The following is a 14,464-nucleotide window of genomic DNA, read 5'->3' as shown; positions in this document are numbered from 1 at the left end:
TTGAAAAACAAACTAAATCTGGTGGGGTTTACTGTACTTAAGAGATGAATGTGCGTGGAATATTTATCAATAGTCTGCAAAGACGCAGTGCTGAGGTTATTTCATGGTCATGGAAAAATAATCTGTGTCACTCCACCAGCTCACCACAATCCTCCCATCACACTCCCAAGTACTGAAAAACACCCCGGCACGCAATTTAAAGTAAACAAGCTCTCGATCTTGTGACACAAATGTATGTAGTAGACGGCGCTTGAAGATTTACGACATTGTCCTCAAACTGTAAATCAGGCCACCGGTCTGTGGTGGCAAAAGCAAACAGCGGCGCTCTGTCAACAGGTTCTGTGGAATGCTATTGACACAGATGCCGAGGAGTCTGACGGATCGCAGGCAGGAACGCTGCCGAGGCTCTTGGCAGCGAGGCACGGTGGCAGGAGAAAGGGACCCCACCGGGTGCGAACAGCGCTCTACCTGCAGCACACTTCCTGTTATTGCAATACCACACAGCACTCGGGTCACTTTATGTTTCCTTCAGTCTTGAGTGAAAGCACATTGGACCCCGAGGATGTCGTTTCTGATGACGAGAGCTCAAAACCGAGGCGACGAGAGGAAACATGACGACACTGCGTGGCGTCAGACGTTTATTTCCATTGTCGGGCTGCGGTGTGATGAGAAAAACTAACAAATTGAGGATTAAATATCAGACGATCACCATCTATTCTGCGTTCGGGTGAAGCCAATTTTACTTGGACCGGCTAATTTGTTCAAGGGTCTCGTTTTAACGGGGGAAAATGTACACCCTTTTCTGATGAAGTGTACACATTTAGAGAAATGCGGTTGTGGATTTGTATAACTTGGTATGTGATCCGAATTTTCCATCACGGGATAAAATAGAGATTGTCTGAGCTCTGTTTGGCAAGAAGTAAAATACATCATCTAGCTAAAGCATGGGCTGGCTGGGTGCCACCGTCTTGTCCAGAGTCTGCTTAACCTCAAGTTTGGGGATGAAGCGGTGGATCACACACTGTAGGCCACAGGTTCCAGTTATTATGCTGGAGGGGGAGAAGTTGGTAATGTGTGAAACTGCATTCCTCAAATAAACTATCTGAACTGAAATGAGAGGGCAGGAGAGTAACCCATTCACGGCTGGCTTGCGATGAGGTATCTTCAATCGTGTGACCCGTTTTCAGCTGCGAGGCACGGAGTTGACACCAGACAAACATGCAATGTGCTGACAACAGAGCGGACAGGTCAGCGACCCCGGCTCTGACATATGAACCCCACGAAGCTTGCAGGAACCACGGCACATACAGCGTCACTGCCCATCTTGTGTTGTCTCCGGGCTGCCCGCCTCTGGGCTGTTGAGCACATTGTCACGGTAATTGCTGTCGTGCAGATTTGTCTTGCACATCATTAAAACTAATTGCCTCGCATTCCACCCATTTCACAAATATGCGCAGCAATTATTACTTTGCGAGAGTAATAATAAAATGAGAATCCATCGGAAATAAAAAGGGAGAAATGGCAAACATTCCTGGCATTGCCACTTCAGCCCTAATTATGGCCCGAGACAGACTGGCCAAGTTTTTGGAGATTGTGTCCACGTCCAGTCATCTGAAAAGAGGACACTGTTGGGCTGTTGTTGGAAGCTTTTGAGCATTCCACACAAACACGCTGAGCCAGACGAACTGGTAATAAACACATTATTAATGTAGAAACCGCATTTTCTTCGGGCTTAGCTCAAATATTTACAACATCACATTTGAGAACAATCCTCTCAAACCTGAGCCACATGAGGATATACACTGGGATGAGGAAGTCTTTACTGCCTGTGTCATACCTTACATATCCACTATTCACTTGGTGTTTAAACAAGCACTTTTCTATAATGTAATTTATGTTACTTCTATTCTCAAAGGCCTCGGCTGCGATCACACAGTAATTCTCTATCTATATTAAAGCAATTCCCAGGGAATTTGCAGAGTTAAGTATAGCTCATAATTTCTCTTGTGGGTTACCTGTTATGGTACGTTTAGGTTTGCATGTGAACGTAAGTGAGATTGCCATTCTTGTCCCCCTTCCACCGGACTCTCATTTCCAACTTAGCACTCATTTCCAGTCCATTACAATCCACTCGAGATTTGCCTTCCCCCTCTCTCCCTGACTGAAAGTAATACAACCCATCAAATCTTTACAGTCCTCTCATTCAGCGAGGGGCAATTTGAAACCCAGATCTGACATAATTCAAGCATGCTGAGAAATCTCCTCGCTTTACGCAGGTCAACACCGCTGCCAGAGGTAACCTGACATTTCTGAAAGTAATATTGATAATGAAAGCATAATCTTGGGAAGTACCCTCGACGGATTGAGAGAATTACGCACCATTATGGGATTTAGAGGCTGGAAGCTGCTCCGGAGATTAGAATTTAGTAGAGTATGACAAAAGGTTTGACTGAAGGTCCTTTCAAACACTGAAAACCGAGAGACGGGAAGTTGGAAATGAGAATGAAAGGTTGAAATATCATTAGAAATTAGGCAACTTAAGCTTTGGCAACGGATCTGCGCGGAGCTTGAGCCAGAGCCCACGCGAGTGGCCTACGCCGTTGAAAGCATTTAGATTTGCGCGCTAGGGTGTCCGCACCGTTCCGCAACTACGCCACAAACGGTAGTCGCTGGCTAATCAGCTGAGTTGAGCTTCTCTGTGGTCTTCCAACAAATGGCCACTGGAACTGAGCGGCAGCTTTTACCGAAATCTCTGCAACACAGAATGGAGAAAAGACTTCGGAGTGTGCAGGAGAATATTGCATGATCGTCCGGCAACTGAGAGATGTGGACGAGGCATTTCGTACCAATCACAGTTGTTGCAGACTGTGTCACTTCAATGTGTGATTACAGTTCTGTGAGTACAAAGTACCGAGCTATGTCATACCGACAGCAGATATCCAGCAGAAGCACAAATCTAGCTTTACCTGAGTAGAATGTGTGCGTTTCTGAAGAGGCTAAAGTTTAACGTAGGTTCCGTAAATTGCCGAAACTTTGCATAACACTGCACTGAACATGACTACACAGGTTGGTAGAACACATGCGATGACAGCAGGAGCCTCTCTTCAGGAGTCACCACAGAACCTGACAGACCTCATGAAACAGTTCAAGTGTTCAAGACTGTGAAAAGCAGGGTGGAGAGACAAGCTTAAAAACACAACTCTCATCCGGACTCACTCTCCACTGAAGAAGTAAGAATTGGTCTATTGAGCAGTTAATGCAATTGCCTCTCAATGCTTATCATCTCAAGTGAGTGTTAATCTCCTTGCAACATGTGATTTCCACATGGTTGCCAGTCTAAGTGTTATCGCTTTCAGGCTCGCTAAATGCTAACTTGGCTGTCTACAGCCAACTGCTGTTACTGTAACTCTGCAGGCTTTCATTAAAAGTTCAAGAAGAAACTTCCCTATTTTCTAATCAAAACCAGAGGGAAGGGAGCCTGATACCGCTTGACTGAGCCTTTATTTTCCCTTTGTGGTAAATCTTACAAGGGTAATATTTCACCAAATTAAGGTGCCTCTGTCAGAGATGCACATTTTCCAATCAAAGTGTGGGTTTTACAGTAGTTAAAGCTTTTATTCTCCAAACCCACCTCGGCTTAGTGGGGGGATTTTGTTAACCTACATCTGACCCATGACGATGTGTACATTACTTTTAGCCATGCTGCATTGTGCCTCCACCACACCCCTCGTACTCCCACATTCAACCTCTAATGGGCCACATGCTGGGGCGCTCTGTGGAGGATATCTGGATCCGGGGGAGTGCGCCGACAACTTGTAAAGCTGACTCTGTGAGACGCGGTGTTCACCAAAAACCCACAAACCCAATCCTCCTGAGGGATCACATCCCAACAACTTCCATATGGTCTTTAAACAGGAGGGTGCTATGATATACGGTCTGCTACAGGCTACCCTAACAACACTGCGGCCTCAGTGAGCGTGTGTGTGACCGAAGGCGAAGGGGTGCTTGTTTTTAATGTTGCTCTTTGTCAATCAAGCTCAGGCTTGTTTCATCGGCTCATTGCAGAGAGATCGGCTTCAGAACATTGACTTTTCTTCTTGTAGTGTGACGCAATGAATAAATAAAATAAATTGTTACCGAGTGTTAACGAAGAATACTTTACAGCCTTGCGTGACTAAATGTGCACCACCTCTCTCGTCATTATTCTCATCAACAGCTAATGAACGAAGCACAAATAAACAAAATCGAATTTCTGCAAGAAGATTTCTAGCTCCAGACGCCGAATAGCATCTTATTTTCACCTCACTTTCGTCTATGGTAGCAATTAGAAAAACATGTGGCGCAGGAGGCCAAAACAGAGCGCAATTGCAACCTACAAACAGACGCACCAGCTGGAGTGGAGAAAGCAGCACTCCTGGTTTGGGGAGACAAACCGAGAGCGAGCTGTCCAGCGTCTGTGTTAATGACGGGGTTTGGGACGACGGGGTGTGTATTGATTACAGGATCTGTCCAATGGGCCATAACTCTCTACAGGGCTGCCAAAGGAGTGTCATGCCCTTGAACTGTAAACTGCGCAACCCCCACAAATCCACACACACGACACATAAAGCCGAGGAGGGCTCTGTGGCTGTCTGTGCAGCAGTAATTTTAACCCCGGCCCAATGACATCGCCAGGAACACCAGCATCTTAAAAACCTTCTCCTGCTCTTGTAAAACAGGGAATGCTGCAGTGTCTGCTTGGGTCTTACTGCTGTCTTCTTTTTTTTTTTGTCAGTTTGGCTTTTGCAATCTGAATGTCTCATCACTGCAAACATACTGTATGATTTCATTAGTGAGATAATACTCCTGATCCTCGTAAAATTCCTCTAAGCTGCGAGCTAAACACTGCACCCTCTTACGGGATGTTGTAGATTAAAAAACTGCCCATTTTCCACAGGATATTGACTCGTCATATCTTTAGCAACTGCTGAAAAACGTAATGCATCCAGCAGTGCCGTTCAGCGGCAAAGTCCTGGTGACTCAGTGGGTCACAGTGCATGCTGCTTGACCCCGGCTCACGACCTCTAGCCGCGTATCGTAAACCATCCTATGAAGTGTACGTGCCGTGACAAACTTTTAACACCGCAGTTCAGACATCTCTGCACAATAAATATCGTAACTTGCAGATAGGCCAGTTTCTTGAACTTCATCGTGAGCCTGTGTCTCAGTGCAGAGGTCAAAAGACCTGGTTCAGTACATTTAAATATTGTATTGTGTGTCAGGGTCTGTCACTCAGGCGGCTTGCATCTATTAGGTGAAGATGGTGAACCTACATTTTTGGGTAGTGCTTTGGAGGTCAGAAAACGTTCACACATGTATGTCCTTGATACTTCACCAGCTGCTTCCCACATGTTGTAGCAGAAGCATTAAATGCACTTCACTCGTAAGATTAGGTTGAAACCTAAAGCACTGTAAAAGAATAAATACTTTTACCAAGTATATTTGTAATGGTTTCATTTAGACCACGTTGGTTTTAGTGGAAATTTCATTTTTTTTAAGTGAAATAATCAGCTTTTCACTAATTCAACTAACCAAGAAATGTTGTGTCGAAAGATGTAACTGTTAAATGTCGAACTGCTCAGTTGAGTTGATGGACAAGCTTGTTTTTTTTTGTTTGGAAAGAAAGGGAAATTTACCATGTGATGGAAAAAATAAGAAAGAGAGACAGGGACTTTTGTGCATGAGGAGATATTTCAGAGCTGGGATGGGGTTTGGAGTTGCACAGCAGGCCAAAGAAAGCTGGAAGGCAATCAAAAAGAAACCCCTCTCGACCGCATTTCAGTCTGTCAATCACCAACCGCTTAAGAGACTGAAAACAACTTTATTCCTCCAAGTGAGTGATGCACCTTTCATCTGCACTCTCCAAGAGACAACAGGTTTAAATCAAGAGCCATCTGTGTGTTTTTTCGGGGGGGGGTCGCGCTCTCGCTGTTGGCTGGAGCAGCACGTTGCCATATGTACGGCGTGCTTTCGCCAAAATATTTTGATGTATAGTGTGATGAAATTAATTCTGCTGCAGAATCTAGAAGCTTGCACCTTAGGGAGCACTTTGAGCTCAGGTAAATGAAAGCCAGTTCCTGTCTGTGCTTGCAGGGAGCCCTAACCCCAGTGGTTTCTGGTCTTAAGTATTATATTAATCCATACATTCATTCTGTGTGTGGTAGACCATGCTACACAACACGGCAACAACACAACATAGGCTGCCTCATCTAAGCCAAACTCAAGCAAGAGGTTTTAGGAAGCTCTTGAATAAATCCTCGACCTTTCCATTGGTGCCATTGGACTGTAATGATGGCTTACTGAGTACTCCATTACTCAAAAAGTTGAGTGTGAAACGTCGGATGCTTCTCACCCTTAGTCATTGCCATCTTAGCTACTTGGCCAAAGGGGAGTGGCCACCAACTAATTTTCATACTTGTGAAAATGATGGCTGAGGAAGCTACGGTTTATGCGGTTGGTAGAAGAAGTGAGTATGTTTCACTGTGGCAAAATGCGGCACCTAGCTTTGGTTCGGTAAATCAACAGGTTGCCATGTTTGGTTTGAAACAACATGACACAAAATAGAGAAACCTGCATTTTTCAAGAACGTACTATACCAGGCATCACTCATGCATCACGTGTTTATATATTTCGAATATATTTCAAACTATACTCCTGTGCCATCCCACTTTGTTAAGTTTATTTCTCCCAGGAGACCCCAGTAACTTGCGTCACTCACAGACTATTAAGAAGAATCGTAATACATTGACCCAGGTTACCTCGGTTACCCATCTGTCACCGCAACCTGGAAACAACCCGATTCAAGCAGCTTTATCGCGAATCAGCTACATAACTTAGCTGTTGTCAAAAAATCAGGGCAGGGCTACGTTCCTAGAACCCAACTACATCTGTAAATTCAAGCAAAGATGGACTGAACAGTTTCCTTTCATACCTTCTGGCTAAGAACGACCTGGGCAGAGGCATAACTTATCAAAAATTAGACAAGCTGTTAGTCTAGTCAAACAAGCAGGTAGCTACAATACCTACAACTCCCAGCTTGTCCAAGAGCTCATTTTGATCGTGGTGTCTGCGGCGCGGCAGCCTAATCCGTCGAACGATTAACAGCCAGGTTTGACTGAAAGGCGCTCTCATTAGTGAAACAGTATGAGTGAGAATTCTGAGGCTAGACACAGATGAGCAGACATATCGTTTTAAGGCTATCCTCTGGGTACAGTGAATTTAAAGGTTCTTACTGCGCTTCGCTCTACAAGAAATGTTGTAAACCAAAACTTTAAAACAGTAATTCTACACCAATATACAAGACATATAATTGAGGGTAACTGTGTTTATCCTAAAACATGCCAGCAATCCAAGCTTCCATTCTAATACCACAGCTAAGTTACTTACTATTTTGTATACAGCAGCCATTCTCAATGTGAGCCAATGGGACCGATTTGTACTAAACCAACATGCTGCTTTCTCTTTCTGGCAATTACTGTTTAGGCAGCTGTACAACATTCCCATGGCTTACCATTACTGGCGTGTTTAATGAATGATGTGCTGTTGAGCTGCTGGTTAAAGACTCTTTTAAATTGATGGGAACTATTAGAAAATGTTACCTAGAGATTTGACTGTGAACATCTGCACAAATGCACAAACATTTCATTGGGTTTTGTGTCAAGAAGGTGTTGACAGTAATGCACTTAGTCTTATCTTATAACTAAAGCAGGACTCCTGCTAAGCTAGTACTGGGCGAGGCGAAAATATGGGCTCCCTCGGGCCTCCATCTAAGCAACACTACTTTCGAAGAGCAGATGTGAATCCCAACACCGTGGGGGATAAGTAGTGTAGACCCGGAAGCAAGATGCTCGATTAATCTCAAGGGAAGCTTCGATCAAATACACTAAACAAATGCAGTCAAGTTTAGACCTGACCTAACTTTACCAGCCAACTCAAACACACACACACACACCTTCGGTTAACAGCCTTCGTCATAGGTAAAACTAAGGTCATAAAAACCTTAAAAGTATTATCTCTAAATAATATGACTAACTTGTCCAGAAGACAAAAAAAACATGCAGGGGAAATGCAATACTCTTCTTAATGAATCAAAGCTTTCTATTGCACAACACTGGCTATTTTCGTCACACAGATTTGTCTGCTAGCCATCCACCCCAAAGTTGAAAACAGAGACAGTCTGCACCAAACCCGCCAAGACGTGGGCAGGGCTTTAGTGAGTCTTTAGTGAAGAGATGACAATCTCTAAAAAGACCCACAGAGATTCGGGCGTAGACCTTTTCATGAACATATTTCTAAAGACATGTAGGCGCGATCCCTGGACAGCTAGTGGTCCAATTCCTGTCATAGATTTGCTCTGAGCTCAACAAGGAGGCATTGTTAGGAAGCTAGGATTCTAGACACCCAGTTCAGCGTCTCTGGAGAAAGAGCGCAGCTGACATATTTAATATTAACGATTACTTCATCGAGACTTTCCTAGACACGGCTCAGCCAGGTTGTGTTTTTACTTTTTCTCCCAGTCGACAGGTTTGTTACGTTTCTTTCCCCCCCACTGTGAACATGTTTTCTCATCTCCGAATAAAGCAGCCTGGGTCTCTGGCGGGCGAGGGTGGAATAAAGATAGCCTGAGCTTGTATTCCTCCACGGAGGTCTTCTACGTGGGGGCTTCTAGTCCCAGCTCCATTCTGGGGCCTTTGTGTTGGCACTTTGCCGGCTGTGGGGCTTCACTCAGCTGATGATAGCATGGCCTCCAGTCAGACCTGGGTGAGAGCCAATGCTGTAAGAGGGTCCAGATGGTTGGACAGACCCCTAGTCTGCTCAGAAGCACTGTCTTGTTTAACATAGGCGCGTTAAACTGAACCTGTTACTTTCTGGCAGCTTTAAAGTATTTACTCTTTTAATTTGGCCAACTGCAGCTCCGTGTTAGACGTAATTGACACCTTTGTTAGTGTGCCTTTATCTGGATATTGAGAAAAAAAAGGAGGGAAGCTTTGCACGGAGGCAGGAGATCTAATAAGAAGACTGTAACCAGGTTGTTGACTGTAATTGACTGGCTGAAATTTGTGTGAACTGTGTGTGTGCGTAGGGGGAGATAATTAGCAGAGGAGAAAACAGTAAACAAGACAAAAAAAGTATAGCTAGCTACTAGATAGGTGCCTCTTGGAGTGTGGGTTTTACTTTGCTTATAAAATTTAAAGATAGATGTCCAACCTGTTATTTCTGCCTGCAGCAAACAATAGTCATCGTAAACGTGAAATTGAAACACCACACGCAAGGAGTCAATCTGGTCTTAGTTGGAACCAATTCTATTTTAAGAAAGTTAAATCTAAAAAGATGGCATTTTTGATTTGACAGGCCACATGTGAGCTATAGGCAGAAGTACTGGCATTGTCATGATGAAAAGGAGCTATTTAAGCGCCTGCCTCTGTCTGCATTGGCTTTAAAGACGTCGCTGATTATTCACTCGCAGTCGGTGTCTTCTATTCCACTTTTAATTATCTGGCAGCCGGGATATCCAATACTGCTGTGGTCAAATAAAAGAAGAAGCAGTTCCCTCCATAATTGAGGGCTGGTGTCAAAAAGAGAGCCAAGCGCTAAGTGCTGGTAATTTCCACGCGAGGAGCTTACATGAAAAGAAAAGGCCAACTCTGCATGATGAACATGGCCGTGAGGGCAATAACACTCTAGGAAAACTTTCACGAGGCAATTCTACTTGACAGGATAGTCATTAGTAGTCATTTACTATGTTATTTCTCAGGCCGTGTGCGTAAGTCTGTAAAGCCTCCCTGTCTGCGAAATTAACCGGTGGAGGAGGGCTAATGTACGTGATGCACGTCAGCGTGTTTGTGTGCAGCTTCTAGACTTCACTAACATGTACGACCTCGGTTGCCAAACAATAAAACCTAAAAGATGAATGGAAGGATCTTCATGCAAGTTACGTTTATTTAAAGTTCACAAACAACGTTAAGGATGCTTACGTTTTATGCAGCGGTTGGTTCCTGGCGCTAGCGCCCACCCAGAGCAGCACTGCTGACCTCCGCAGACGTTAGGCCTAAACAAAGAAGCACATTTATGAAAAAAAATAAATAAAAAATAAAAAAATACAAAAAAGGGTGAGACAACAACACTTTTTCAAACAGGCATTAAAACAGACTGCATTTTTTATTAACCGTAGAGCAGAAACATGAATGTGGAGGGCCTCCGACCTTTGCACGACAGACAAATCTTATTACAAATGGTGTTATGGTTTCATATCGTTTTGATATGGCTGGCCTATCGATATGAAACGCCTTTGAGATTACGCTGTAATTGCGTTTCATTTGACAGAAATTTCGAGTCACGAAATTCTATCTGAACCTGGACCCACAAGTCCCCCTGTTCTGTTACGTGAGATCCCCGAGTGAAAACAAACAGAGTTATCCGAGCCTTAAAGGGATTATGAGAGACACGCGGGACATGGAAAAACAGCCGGCATTTTCCATAAATCACTGAGCAAATGAGGGATGACAACTTTTAAACAGTTATAACTGGATTCTTTGCGCTCTTTAATCCGCAGGCCAATTTTTGCACCGAGATAGATGAAAAGGCACCAGACCGCAAGAGCAACTCCGGGGCAACAGTCAACGCTCTGGCATGGGTCTGTGCCCCATCATCCTTTCACAAGATATTACAGTAAGTGGATGTCTGAGTCATGGTGATTTGAGAAGATAACAGGGATTGACTCGCTGACCTCAGCTGGATTGCACTCATTAGATGCCGCGAATGTGAACTGAGGCGTCGCAGGGATAACATACAGTTGTTTGGGCCCTCTGGCAAGATCGACTTTTGTCATAAATCAAACACATCACGCCGGGCCCGTGCCAAAGGCATCAGTCATCACGTTCAAATTCCATCAAGAGATTTATATATGTAATGGAAACCTTTACACAGCATAATTAGTATCATGCCCCAGGTTAAAATATATGTAGATAACACCGTGTTCTCACCTTGTTATATTTTTATTTAAACACGAGAAGGTGGCGTATTATTTCACCACCGAGCTATCTGGGTCAATCAAGTACCTGACAGGTGCACGCACTGAAAACAGAAGGAGACTCACACTGAGTCAATGCAAAAGCAAAAGGTAAGTGAATCCTGTGCTGCCATAGCTGCAGGGTTACAGTAAATGACTGAGCTGAGTGGGAATTCCAAGAGGAAATGTGTCATGCACACACTTTCCCTAACAAGCAGCAGATGATTCATCTAAAGCTAATGAATCAGCGTGTTAAACTCAGCATGCAGAATACTATAAGGTAATGATCCCGCAGATTTATGTAACTCCACCTTTATGCTTCTTTAAAACTCAAAGAACCCCATTCATTCAACGGCGCAATGCCTTTTTGGCAAACGGCGAGCGAGGCGTTCGCCCCGCGCTGCAATAAAGCATGTTGGATCTAATACTAAAGGCTGCTATTTTCTTTGCGAGCTGCTTTAAATAGACAGCGCCTCAGTTCAAGAATGCATCAGCGCAACTGTCTGAGTGACAGTATATGTCCAGAAAAGTTGTTTTTAACATGTTAGGGTTAGAGCCAGTTGATGGGACACGACTTATGACACACTTATGTCTCAAATAAAACTCCATGAGATGGTGCTTGGATTGGATGTCATGTGGCAGGGGTTATGTTTCAGGATCTTGTACCACAAAGGCATCCTCTTGGTTCAGATTTAGCCTTAATGCATGTAAATACAGATTATGCAAACCAGAAATTGGCCATATAAATAATCCGTTTTCGGAGCGGACCCTGTTATGACACACAAAAGAGATGATTATTTACATTTCACCGTCTGCAACCCCAAGGTGAGCCATTCAAATCTCCCTCTGATTATTATGTAAACACTCATCTGTCCAGTGCATGTGTATCAAGCTTTGTCCCTATGGAACAAACAGGACTGGATGCACGAGGCTTCATTTAACAAAAAGAAAAGAGCTCTGATATGGAAACAACCCATCGTCCTGTTTGCAGTTCAACAGACACAAAAAAAAAGGGGAGGAAGTTTGGAGCACTGAAAGAGGGCCATTGGAGAAACAGGTGTTTTTGATCACAAATTTGCAAATGTTCGCCAGCCAATGCTCTGTTCAAACCACCACAATGCATGGCCAAAGGCAACAGCATAATTCCGGGGCTCGCACACTGAAGTAGTCTGCAGCCGCTCACCAATTTAAATGCACTGTAATATGCAGTGATGGGAGGAAATGGTGATAATGCAGTGTTGCATGAATCTCAGAGCAGTTCAAATACAGTTCATCCATTCATATTCATCGCAAGCTTCTGCTGTCAGCCCACTAATCAGCAGAGTGTTCAACCATAGCTGTTATTCCATGTCCTGCCATGACCCCGATGATAAAACACGCATATTGTCCAAATTTCGACAAAGGTTTTCCCCTTTGGATGACAATTTAATGCAGTACTTTGTAGCTGCTGTTGTATAATGGAAATGTTTTGATTAAGTGCGTAGAAACCACTTTACAGTAAAGCACATGGACTCATGTACAGTAAAATAGGTCACAGAGACTCACCCAGAGTACTTCAGGGATCTCGACTGATTTAGTTATGACAAAGCAAAGTAAAACATTTTACTGTGGACTCGTGGAGCACTTAGCTGTCACTCTTACCCAACGAGCCGTCTGGCGCCTGCAGAGCCGGGCTTGCTGCTCTGCCTTCGGTTCACTCTGGTTCTCTGCTGCTGGCTGACCGTCTGTCTGGCGGTGCGCAGCGCACCATCCCGCGGCGCAGAGGCGACTTCTTCCCGGGAAGCGCCACCAGTTGAGGTCCCCCTGGGCTGGCGAACCGGAGTCCTACGAGACTGTCCGGACCCAGGTGATGTTTCACCGGATGCTCTTGAGGATGCACCGCCGTCCCGAGGTCCCCCTGGCGGGTGACCTTGACTGATCCCCGGGGAATGCGGCTGGTCCCAGACCGCCCGGTCAGCCCCTGCACCCTCTTTCCTCCCACCTGTTGCGTCCTTGTGACTGTCACCAACTCGCATGAGCGCAACAGCCAAAACAACTAAAACAGCAACTCCTGCACGGTCCATTTTGAGCATTCAAAGTTTTAAAACTACCGCGTAAAAGGGGGCAGATCGCTTTTACAATTTTATCAAGAGCCACTAAATTGTGATCAATTAAAAAAAAAATGAGTCGACACGAGTTCAGCAAGATGGCAACCTCTCCCAAGAATGAAAGAAGCCCGGATACCTCTTCATAATGCCCAGGTAAGACATAAACGGAATGTCTTCAAGTTATCAAATCAGCACTTAACTTCAGTCCAAAAGTGAGTAACTATCAGCCCCTTTTCTCCGTCCAGCGCTGGTAAAAAAAAAAATATCCTATTTTATACAAACATTATTCCATCTGCTTTAGTTTAAGTTAAACAAGAAAAGAGGCGCAAAGAGAGCAGCGCGTTGGCTCCAGGGCTGCTGAAGCTGTACTCCAAGTGAGAGAGTTTGAATCGTGCTCCCATGAATATCACCACCTCCTTGGATCTGAAGTCACTGGGAATTTTTGTAGGGATTGCATGCGCTTTGCAAGAAGGAACTCCCCCTTGTCGACTGTGTTGTTGCTTCCAGTCGCAGCACCGCTCGGTCCATGTGCCCACACGCACTTTCTCTGCCAAGTTACATGATGTTGCCGTCTTTCTTTTTTCTTTTCTGAGACCCCTTTTTGAACGCGATTGTTGGAAATACCGCGAGCAGCTGCATTAATCATTACCTTCAATTTATATTTGAACTGACAGGCTACAATATCATAAAATTAAGATACGACTTCCAGATGTTTTTCTTTAAGGCTCTGTGGAACTGATTATTTCTGTTTAGGTTGACTTTTTAAAGGTGATTTACATAAATTAGGTGCATTGAAATCATTTTATTATCTCACTAGAGTGTCAGAGCACACTTTGAAGCCATTTAGAGTTCATTTACAGTGGGGAAATGTACAACATTTAGACAAAATGTGTAAAATGTGTTCCCTGACCATCTGTAGGCTCATACACATATTTTACTCTCCAGTAAAAAAAGAAAAGAAAAAAGCTCAAATTCAAACTGAAACCTTGGAAGGCTGGTCAAGTTATGTAACGGAGCCCATTCATCTCCCCCTCTTATCCATGCTGCATCATCACTTTCCTTCTGACTGTCTGGAAACAACACATTTCTCTTCTCCCATAAGATGTTAAACAACCCAAAGAGAGCTGGCTGCGCTCCTCTCATTCAGCCCGCAAAGATGCGCGCCTGTCTCTCTTTCATGAGTGGTCCCCGAGGACCATTACCACTCACACAACTGCCATCCAAAACACACAGCAGACCCTATTCTGCCCGTTCATCCGTTTTCCCACCATCACATACACAAACCTCTGGAAAGTGACCTTTTACTAGAAAAAAAAAATGAATCTCTTAA

General features: G+C 44.3%; 1 protein-coding gene across 1 annotated transcript in view; it reads right to left on the bottom strand.

Moving 5' to 3' along the window:
* Positions 1-14,059, bottom strand: part of LOC311505122 (latent-transforming growth factor beta-binding protein 2-like) — a gene marked incomplete at its 3' end in the record, with an annotated part of 83,379 nt that extends 69,320 nt beyond the window's left edge. Inside the window, 2 exon segments of the mRNA XM_084568528.1 lie at positions 10,014-10,087; positions 12,689-14,059. Of these exon segments, the coding sequence (XP_084424654.1) occupies positions 10,014-10,087; positions 12,689-13,119 (505 nt within the window). The 5' untranslated portion in view covers positions 13,120-14,059.
* Between the last annotated feature and the right edge of the window lie 405 nt (positions 14,060-14,464).

Source organism: Chelon labrosus, assembly GCF_963514085.1.
Source record: "Chelon labrosus genome assembly, chromosome: 20".
NCBI lineage: Eukaryota > Metazoa > Chordata > Actinopteri > Mugiliformes > Mugilidae > Chelon > Chelon labrosus.
This window is presented reverse-complemented; position numbering and strand designations above follow the sequence as displayed.